Source organism: Convolutriloba macropyga, chromosome 3 (genome assembly GCF_964194025.1).
Source record: "Convolutriloba macropyga chromosome 3, txConMacr16.3, whole genome shotgun sequence".
Taxonomy (NCBI): domain Eukaryota; kingdom Metazoa; phylum Xenacoelomorpha; order Acoela; family Convolutidae; genus Convolutriloba; species Convolutriloba macropyga.
This window is the reverse complement of record NC_134470.1, coordinates 67,950,612-67,961,664: the sequence shown is the minus strand read 5'-3', so window position 1 is coordinate 67,961,664 and position 11,053 is coordinate 67,950,612. Positions and strand designations below refer to the sequence as shown.

At 34.7% G+C, this 11,053-nt stretch overlaps 1 protein-coding gene across 8 annotated transcripts in view; it reads right to left on the bottom strand.

The window, feature by feature from the left end:
- Positions 1-11,053, bottom strand: part of LOC142336387 (uncharacterized) — a 72,086-nt gene that overhangs the window by 15,279 nt on the left and 45,754 nt on the right. For 7 of the 8 annotated variants that reach the window (XM_075385180.1, XM_075385182.1, XM_075385179.1 and 4 more), the window contains 3 exons: positions 7,536-7,695; positions 1,776-1,960; positions 324-544 (listed from right to left, as the gene is read on the bottom strand). In XM_075385180.1, the coding sequence (XP_075241295.1) occupies positions 324-544; positions 1,776-1,960; positions 7,536-7,551 (422 nt within the window). In that variant the 5' untranslated portion in view covers positions 7,552-7,695. Of the gene's footprint in view, positions 1-323; positions 545-1,775; positions 1,961-7,535; positions 7,696-8,275; positions 8,676-11,053 lie in introns of those variants that run through there. The other variant, XM_075385181.1, reaches the window with a different exon arrangement.

The following is an 11,053-nucleotide window of genomic DNA, read 5'->3' as shown; positions in this document are numbered from 1 at the left end:
GGTCAAAACATCGTCTGAACGAATAGTACTTCCGGTAAAAAAAACCTTAAGAAAACCAATACTCCTCTTCGAGTCGTAAAAAAAAAATAGGAGCGCTATAATAGCCGGCTGAGAAGATGAGGGCGGCTATTAATAATTAGCGAAAATACGATGGTGATGAGAGACCTTTAAATTAAAATATTCGGCTTTGACTAATTCAGCGTTGCAAAAACTTCATTTTCTTCTTTAATTCTGATTTCAAACAAATCAGCCCTGAGTTCTGAACTTGTTCAATTAGTGTAAACGTCACTGAAATATTGATGGCAAATAGCCCCAGATCTTACCCATCGTTGTCGGGCAAATTGGGATTAGCGGACTTTTTGATGAGTAGCTTGACGAGATTGTTGGAGTGTTGTTCACACGCGTAGTGGAGCACAGTCTTGCCCACGTGGTCTTTCAGGTTGACAGAGGCACCTCTCTCTAGCAGCAGTTCCGCCATCCTCATTTGAGTCCTCATTTCTCTGATCTTACATGACCTTATCAGAGCTGTCTTGCCGTGTTCGTCCTTAAACATTCTCAAGCTGAAGCACTGAACAGCTTATAGCTAAGTGTTCTCAATTTCTTTTATCAAAATAAAATCATTTTTGAAGTCTGGTTTTGTGGAAGTGACTGTCCTGTTAACCGAAGAAGCAAGCATTTTGATGCTACACTGAAAGTATCTTTTCGGACATCATTGTCAGAGTTTTTAAATTCAGAATATTGCGATTTCTGGCAATTCAGAATATTGAGATTTCTGGCAATTTAATATAAAACATAATTTTTAATTCATACATCTCAAGTTGAGCTGAATATAAACAATAAGAATTGGTAAACTGTTTCTTCGCATAAAGCTCCAATTCATCAAAAACAAAAGATAACGAAACTGAAAATTCAAGATTTAATTATCCCAGATGTGTATGTTCAATTATCTATTTGAACATAAATGCTCCTACTTGATACGAAGGTTTGTCATTAGAAAGCATAATCATTGTTGCAACCAAATGATTCTGCAAAAAAACAACAGATTTAAAATAATTAGCGGGAAAACCTTCTAATTATGTACTCAATATAAAAAAATTATTGTATAATGCTGCAGACATGCAAGCAAAAAAATCTCCTCGTAGACCCAAAGACAATTTTCAGATTCGAAGTTTGTCGGGATTTTCAACAGAGTTATAAGTTATAACAACACAATTAGAAATTTTATTATATATATATATATATATATATATATATATATATATATATATATATATAAATATATAAATTTCATAGAAGTAAAATATTCCATTACCTTTTTTCCTTCGGGAGACCTTTTCTCCTTATTAATTTTTAAAAGTTTTTAAATTATACTAATATGATATTCTGTTAATGATATTCTTTTAATAATATTTAGACTACAACTGGTTAGTCTAACTGACTACTGTAAGAGTTTGCACGAGGCACAATCAACCATTTGAAATCTTAGTAAGTTTAAACGAGGAACAAATCTTCCAATTTTCTTCCAAGAACTTGTGAGTGGAATATCTCTGTGAGTTTAAACTTTGGCTTTGAAACCTGAAAGCTTCTTCTTACTAAGTATAAATGATCATGAATTAAAATCACTTTGTACGAGTTAAAATTATTAGTAAAAGATAACTAGAATGACTTGAATGTCTGGGGATATTATGATCTTTCAACCTTCTTCACATGCGTTCAAAAAACGGTCAGAACTCGCTTCATTCCTTCGGAAATATACAAATCCCACTATATCGTACCTGGAAATCGACCACTTCCCGACTTCTGTCGAGGGCATCGAGAATGAACTTTGCCAGATGTAGCTTGCCCTTGGCTACTGAATCGTGAAGTGCCTCACAGCCACTCTGATGTCCTAGTGAGGATCTCCTCCTGACTCCCACACCCCCACTGCCACTTCCAGCACCACTGCCAGAGGAACTGTTGCCTGTGAAAATTAGGGTATCACGTAAATATTTAGGGACAATAAAAATATTTAAATATTGTACACCTCAGGGTAAGCTGCAGGACCCAAGATCCCCTTTGATCAGACCATCTTAATTGCGGACATTTTGGGGGGCGCGGGGGGGGGGGGGTTTGGACACGTGCAACCTTAGAACGTAGTAAGAAAAAAATTTTGGTCGCGCCGTTGATCTCAATAGGGCGATTTTTGGGTCTGCTGATTCATTTCGTTTGTGCGACGTTTTAGGGAGAGCCAAACACTAAGATATTTTTTGAGTCAAAACACTTCCCGGACCCAACGCCAAGTTAATTTCAGTACTGGGAAAGTCTAATTTCAAGTGTAATTTCATTACTGATCCAGAACTATAATCATGTTACACTTTACACAAGGTAGTCTAAATCCAAGTCTGATTTAAGACATGGCAAGTCTAAATCCATGTCTTTGCAAGTTCAAAATAGGTCCAAAAAAACGCCAAAATTATCCGCAAACTTGTAGAAAAATAGTCGCAAATAAATGAAAAGAAAAATGGTTGATCTCATGAATACCCGAAGTTCAAGCACAAATTACAAATTCTTTCCTGCCTTTTTGCGTAGAGTGAACTACTTCTGTTAGGCTTTGCTAAATGTGCAATCGTCAATTTCCATGAAAAAAATTATCACTAGTACAAGCCAATGAGATCCAATTTCCACTTAGTGTGTTGTTACAAGTTGTGCAAATTTATTAGTTGAATAGGATGCTAATTAACGCCTTTTTATACATTGTTTAAATGAATTAAATTATTTAGATACATGACTCTTACACACTTGGGTCAAGTTGATCGATTGAAAAAAGAAAAAAAATCGAAACGACACCTTTTTGAGGAAGAAATTAAGAAAAAGGTATTAATGAGAAGTTTTTATGAAGTATTTATGGAATAAGTTTTTAGAGTTTTGATAACTGAACAATTTCTAAAAAAATTTTTTTTCATAAAGATGTTGGGTTGTAAATGCAATCTTTAGTTCTCTCATCCATCATAATATATCAAAGAGTTTTTGGAGAGAGGAATAATCAAATAGCCAGACATTGTCAAAAATATAGCCAAAAACTTAAATTAATTTATTGAGAAAATTTGAAACTACAAAATTTCAGCTGGCTATTTTTACAAATTATATTGCGATTTCACCTTAAATGCATGGTAAGAAATGGAATGTGAATTTTTGATGAAAATCAAATGACCACTGAAAACAGTTTAGTGATTATAATAGAATGGTTTATCTTGTAAGGACATCTGATGCATTTCAAATAATGCACTACGACTCCGTAACGAAGACTAGAAAAATTTACCCTGATCAATGTTCTCGTCAAAAATCAATCTGATCGTAATCAGAAACTTCAAAATCAAAATAACTTAAAATCAATATTACGAACGACTGCCGGGACCAATTTCTAGGAGTACTTTTCCCCATCTTAATATATTGTACGTCTGAAACGTATCTGCAAACTTCGAGGACAAAAAAGCGGTGCCCTAAATGGAATTTTCATTTTCAAAATTTGGAACTTTCAATCTCGAAATTAAAAAGAAGAATCTACTTTCCATCGCAAAAAAACCTTTGTGGAGGCCCATTTCGCAAGATTGCCGTATATAGATTTCAATTAATTTGGGAACACATATTCTTTTTTCAAGGACGGAGGTAACAAATATCACTTTAATAAGGAACCGAAATAGCTTTTAACTGAATTGGCTAGAAACAATACAAGTTTTCTCAAAGTAGTACCAAATAATTGCATATTAATTAGAAAATTATAAAAGCGGCACCTTAATTACACTATGATCCCTCATTTTAGTAATCAATCTTGATGATAAGTCATATGATTGAGTAGTGTTTTAGTACTCATTGAACTACAGACAGGGCTTTTAGTTAAATTCTGAATTTGAAAGTCATGTGTTATTGGTACTGAAATATATGTACCACTAGAATGCAAAGTCTACTATTTCATGCCCATTATGCAAACAAAATTTCAAAATCGGTTTCGTTTGCTCATCTTCATTGTCCGAATTAGCATCACTTCAGAAAAGATTGAAGCTTTGTGAAACGCCCTTACCGCCGAACGTAACTACTGATCACATTTCTTGGGAAGTATTTTCCATTCTACGGGCTTTTCACATTGGGCGTCACAAGACGTGAGGAAGAGCCAGGCCCAATTTTTGTAACCCGTTTTTTTTGGAGTGGTAGACGCTTGTATTGTAACTGTGATTCAATTTGATTGGTTGGAATTCTCATGACTTGTATAAATTTACGCACCGTTATGTTTCATTCTTCATTTTTTCGACTCTATCAATTTTTTATTCATTTTTGGGTCGCTCTCAATTCAATCTTTTTCTGTCTCGTGATGTAAATGGGAGCGCTTTAACCAAGTTCATAATTATTATTTTTCTCTGTGCATACAAGTCGTTGAGGTTAACAAAGCGTTTTGATTTTGTTCATATGACAAAAACGAGTACAGAAACCAAACGAAGAGTAGAAGGCACAGTCTTTACAGCATCGAACTGCTACTGCAAATTTTTCAGGAAACCTTTAACAGTGAAGGAATAGCTAACAGGAAGGCTGTGAAACTTTTAATCTATCTTTTCAATTTAATATAGCACCTATGCACATAGAAGAAGGCACAGTATTAACTTTAAATTATATCTTGTCTTGATCTTGCTCAGGTGCGTGCTAAGAAACTGCTCCCTGTTTGACTTATATGACCTACTTTAATCAAACTAGTTCAGGCCATTTCGTTCATCGCGCGAAAGGCGATGCTCATAAATATGTCAGACAAAACTGTTTAGTTTCTCATTCACTCATTCAACAAATAATGTCTAGAATTCAATGGACACGAGTATGGACACGAGTACTGAAATCCAAAAACATGCACATTATGTTCAAAACAACTAGTCAAAAAATGATGAGAGATTGTGTTATGCATTATATAGTTGACAATAATATTGCATTGATAAAAGTTTGCTTCGTCTCAATTTTAACAATCCAGAGTACTTTCGGATTTTTCACGTGAGTGGGAAGTCAAATTAGAGTACTGATTTTCATCAAGGAGAAAGTGTACATGGATCCAAAAAATGAGAATGTATGAACCGTAGTTTTTACTTCAATTTACCTATAGAATGGAGCGAGAAATTGGTGTTTGAGCAAAACTTCGGTTATTGAAAGCATTTTTTTCATGTGCGGCAAATTGACTTCTGTTCTGAATGTTTCTTCTCAAGAATGCTATTAAAATGACACATGGGTTTTTTAATTAAGCCTAATTCCAATTGCTTGAATTAATCAGTGGCCAGTTAAAACAATTTATGACTTTCACACTATTTGTTGTCATAAAGTATCAGTGAATTATTAATTGATTTTTGCCCCATTTTTATCATTGTGCGGTGGTGTCACTTAGTATCATCGATGAAATGTCTCACTGTTCGGTTCGCTAATGAGGCACGAAGGAACCTAAGTAACGGTTTTTGTTCATTGCTAGTGGCTTTCACTGCTCTGACATTCTTTGTTCGCAAAATTGGTAATAATTTTTTCCATTCTTTCCATTCAAAAGTGATAATGTTAACAGTTTTAATTGTTTCAGGGCAAATTGAATGCTTCCTATGAAATTGACACTAATTGTCTCGTGAAATATTATCTATTTTTTGAACTTTGGAATTTATTTGTTTACGTTGTTGTTAGTTCCATCTGCTCGTCTCATTAATGGCAGGTCTCATCTTTTGCTGACAATGCTCAATGTTTTGAAATAATCGTTCCAATGCGTTGATATTGATTTCCATGACGGGTAAACTTCGTTTTCCAAAAATTTTAATGCAATTTTGATTATACTAGTATTCGTTTTACTTACTGCTCTCTTACCTTTTCTTCTCATTAATTACAGGTCTAATCAGTTGCTGACAGAGCTTTTGTTAGTTAACTTGTTGCTTTTGTTAATGTCTACTGCGTTCTGTGACTTTTACAATGTTTGTTTTCAAAAGTTTTTTTTAGCAAAAAAGGGTTTTTATCTTTGTTGTCTTGTTATATATGACTGTTTTGTCAGTTATTAATCAGAAAACGTAATTCTAGTTAGTCTATTGAGTTCATCGCCGTCGTTTATAGTGTTCTGACATCTTCTTTCCTTGTTCACCAAATTTGTTGACTGATTCAGTGTGGTGTTGTTTGTTGTAAAAATACTAATTGGCAGATCATTAGTTATTTCAGTACTTTGGATTATAATTTAGGTTTTGTCCTGCTATTTTTTTCTTTCAACTACTCATTCTTTCAAATAAAATGTAAAAAAGGAATAAAATGTACAGTTGAAGTTTAACTTTTTGCTGTACTGAATTGTCATTTATTATAGGCACCCATAAGGTCTTAAAATGTTTAGTGGCTCTCAAATGCTTAAATTTTCTTGAGGCGGTAAAAAATACCTATGATTTTTTCAAGAATTCTCTGAATTTTACATATGAGCAGACTTTAGCTCGCTTTAAGCGCCTGTCTTCATCCTGGTAATTTTAAACACACCTCCATGTGTGTTTTTTTGATAATCGCTTTTCGAACTAGAACAACGACCGGAATTCCCAGAAACCACCAGTAAAATCATTTCTTTTTTCAATAACAAAAAAATTGAAAACATGCGCAGGCGGATGTCATCGTTCATGATTATACCCAGGTTGAGGTCCCAGACCGAAAGTCCATATATCCAGACGGTTCCAGACAATAGGTGTTTATGTCCAGGCCACCCCAGACGGAATGTACCTATGTCCAGACTTTCGTGCGTTCAAAAATATATATGCGTTCTTCGTGCGATCAAAATCACATAAGACCAGACTTTCGTGCGTCCATCGTGTTTCCAGACCGTGTAATTTTGAACGCACGACACCCCCTTGTGCGTTCATTTCGGTCTGGACATATCGACTTTTGGTCAGGGACCTCAGCCTGGGTACACAATTATTTGCACACAGGGGGCAAAAAATGTTATTCTTTTGGTCAATTTTACTATGCCTCTTATTGTGCTGAGTGGAGCCATTTCCTTCATTGCGCTAGCGCTGGAAACCGTAAAAAGGATTACAAGTTCTGATTTGTAGGAACTTGTTCCATTTTACCAAAGATCAGACTCTAGCTCGTTTAAAATCAGTGATAATCATTCGTTTAGCTCTCAGAGCCATTTCTTGTTTCGTTTAGTTGTTACCACACCTCACTCATGCAAGTTAATACATGGTCTGATAATAAATAATAATATTGAACATAGACTTTGAACTAGGTTGTCAGAAACCAGTAATATTGTTTACAATAAAGAATTTGGATACCTGCCCAGGCTGAAGTCTCCCCCCCCCCCCCCCATAATGATTTCAAATTAAAAATTGTTTGAATTACACTACAAAGTCTGGACTCTCCATTGGTTGATTGTTAACGAGATATATCGTCTGATCATAGCTCATTTTTATCCGGATGTGTCTGAACTGTACCTCGTTGCCGTGTCTGATCAAAGCTTACTATCGTATGGATGCGCCCGATCCTGACCAAGTTGTTACTAAGAACTCAGCTTGTGTGAGAATGCCTACCTGAATTAGACGGCATCGAGAAACAGGCACTGAAAGGCGTTGAACTCTCTTGACCTCTGGAACTGGCGATGCTGTTTGTGTCCTCTGTGTCCTCACTAACACTGTCCCCTGAGGTTACTTTATCACTGGGGTTGTTGGTGCTCGATGTGACGATTGTATTCTATGAAACAGTTACAATCGAACGTAAATAATGCGTTGAAACGTAAACAGTAATGACATAGTAGACCGATATCGCTGCACTTCTGATGAACAATGTAATTTTTTTTAACGTCAATACAAGGCAATAATTTTCTTTCCCCTTTTAAATTATTGAAATAGTTTTTTAGGCTTATAGACAATTGAGCGGAAAAAAAACCGGACAAATCGGACAACAGTGATTAGTTAAAAAATTGGTAAGGATCCTTTTAGGTCAAGTTCCGATTTTTTTTTAAAAGTCCGGCATTTTTTTCTAATCAAGTGCAATTGACCGTTTTTCAAAAATAAAAATGAATCTGAACCTTTCAATAATGTAATCAAATAAATTTAAAATGTCAAATAAAAAAGTTAGATTGCTATTGTTGCTCCTTTTTTGAGCAAATCAACTTTTAAAAAATTATTGACGTATAACAATTTTCAAAGCGAAATAAGAAAGTCGTGTCGCAACTGATCACTGTAATCCACTCATTATTTGATGCTATATCCGTGGTCTAAATTTAACCAAGAGTTACGCTTGAAAGCATATTAACCGAGATACTACTAGCCTTTGAATCAAAGAACACAAACAATGGTCCCACATGCGCTGATGTGAAAATTATGCCCAAAATGGTCTCTCTCGATTGAAATAGGCGCGTGAGCCCCCGGGGTGGTGAGTTGTGAAGAAGAAAAAGATTTCACGAATTATGGAGTTAAATTATAGATCGAAGAGTATAAAACTAGAGTGGATAATGCTCTTATGTTCTACATAACACTCTCTGTTCACATGTGTGTAAACTGTGACGTAGTAGCTTTCTGTGTTGAAATAGAGGATGGGTTGTAAAAACGGGGGAAAGACAAAGGGGATTTTGACAGAGTAGGAGAGAGAGATGGACTAATGATATTTTTATTACACTCTATATACATCTTCAACACACCTACCAACATTTATCACTTCACTCAGCATAATGCCGATTTAGCCGAATAGCTTTTTGGGTTCTCTTTTCCCATAATGCAGAAAAATAAATACTGAAGTTTCCACGAAAAAAAAGCTAAAGGCTAAAGCATTTGATTAGGGAGAAAATTATTGGGAGAAATTATTATTTGGAGAAATTATTATTGGGAGAAATTATTATTGGGAGAAATTAATAGTTGCTGAAATAGAGCTATTTTTGCTGAATTTTTGCTCACAGAAATTTTGATCTTTACGCGGTAATTCAGCATTTTACCCGCGCGTACCAATTGCAAACAAATAACTCCGAGTAATGTTGACAAAAACGAATGATAGCTTTTGAGTTAATGAATTATTTGATGCGTTTGACATTCGAGTAATTGCATGCATTAATTATTGATTACAGTCATTTGAAAAGTGTCGTACGAGAAGCAGTCATAATTATTTAACTAATACCATCTGACATTGTGACATTCAAATTTTTTAATTCTAACGGATCAACGGAAAATTTTGCCTCACGCAATGCGTGATCATTAATATAAAATGCATCAAATTAGGTGTCAAACAGTGATGATAGGGACTGATAGGGACAGATACGCTAGAGCAGATACGCTAGAGCAGAAAGTTAAATAGTTTAAGGTAAAATTTGATCTTCATGTCTCCAAACCCGCTTGAAGATAATCAAAAATGACAACTGATTACATCACAACTGCTCTTTTAAGGGTACTGAGGTAAACTTCTGAAGTTTTTCGTTTATGTTACAAGGTTGAGTTGAGAGAGAACAACCTCTGTGAAATTGGACAATCTTGTGAACAACCTCTTGTACATTAGGTAAGCTGGCGACAGATTCATATAGCTCGACAGAGCTTGGAACCCATTTTACAGTTGAACTTCTGCGAAATTCTGGTGTGTCTTCCGAAAAAAAAATTAATTATTGATTTGTGAAGGAGACAGGACAGCAGCTTAAAGTATTTTCTTTGTTTTCTAATGTTGTTTTTAATGTTGACCTCATCATTTTTTGATAAATTTTTGAATTGTTGTCTAAAAGTTGTCGCCGCAATGTGTTGACCTGTACTTCTTTATTTTATTCGGTAGATATATTTTTGGAGTGGGTTAAAGAGCTGCATGGTATCATGTACTGAAAACGGTATCATGTTTGAAATATTATTTTCAAACTATCCCTTCATAACGTTGAGTTTGATTTTAAACGATCCGAATTTTTTGAGGCTTAATTTAGATTTAAAAAAATAAATTTCGGCTTAATTTGTATTCGGTAATAGAACGAAATGACGTAACTGACGGCTATTTTGCAACAAAAGCAAAGCGCATTTCTTATTTTTTAGAACGTATTATGCCTATTGTGTTCTAATATATTAGTTCCTTGTGTTTATGTCCTTTCAATAATTTTGTTACCATTTTGGGAGCGAACAATGTTATCCCCCTCTTCCCCCCCCCATTGGCTTTAAAAAACATATACTATCATCCTGTGTGCTATTCCGTTTTCAATTTAAAAGATTATCAGAGAATAACTGAACCGAAGCTGGGGGGAATAGACCAAATCTCAGACTATCCTATAGTCATTTGAAAAGTTCAGAATTTCCAAGAATGGGGGTAAAATAACAATTTCCTTCAAAAGCCCTCTATATGAAGGTAGAATAATGTAATTTTATTGAAGAGAAGTTATAACTTGTATATACGTTCAAATGTCTTCATTCCAGGGCCAATGGGCATGTGAAATTGCCGTGTATTTCAGAAATCTTAACCACAATTTAACCAAAATTTGTGTCTGACATTTCAAGTAGATAATCAGCAAGCAATTTTCTTCTATAAGAAAAAATCATCATTTTTTCCGCATTTCAATTCTTCAGTGATCATTTTCTGCTAATCACTGTGATCAAAGTCTTTCATATTTGAATTTCTGCACTTTTAGGGGAACTACAAAAAAACTTGAAGAAAACTCCTACAAAAATGTTTATTGACGCAATTGGGAGTATAAAAACGTCTCATCTTAATCAATGCAATTGGGAAATTCTGTCTCCCACCTCTGACAGTTGCCATATATAGTCATCATTCACTTTTTTGCACATTTACAAAATATAATTCATTCAACAAAATTGAATCTCCAGTATCAAAACAATGCAAATTTAAGGTCTGTTCCATTGTTCCCGTTTCAGAAAATTAGAACCTAAAGACCAGACCCATTGTGTTTTTGCAAATAGTTTCGTATTTTTGAGATTGTCAAAAGCGATCGTTTTTGATCGTTCACAGTCGCATATCTAATGAAATGAGCATGCAGTGCAGATAAACCTGCAGAAACTTAGAACTTGGAAACGTGGAAAAATAATAGTAATAATGAATAATAAATTCGTTTGCGATATACAAAGAATACAGTCAT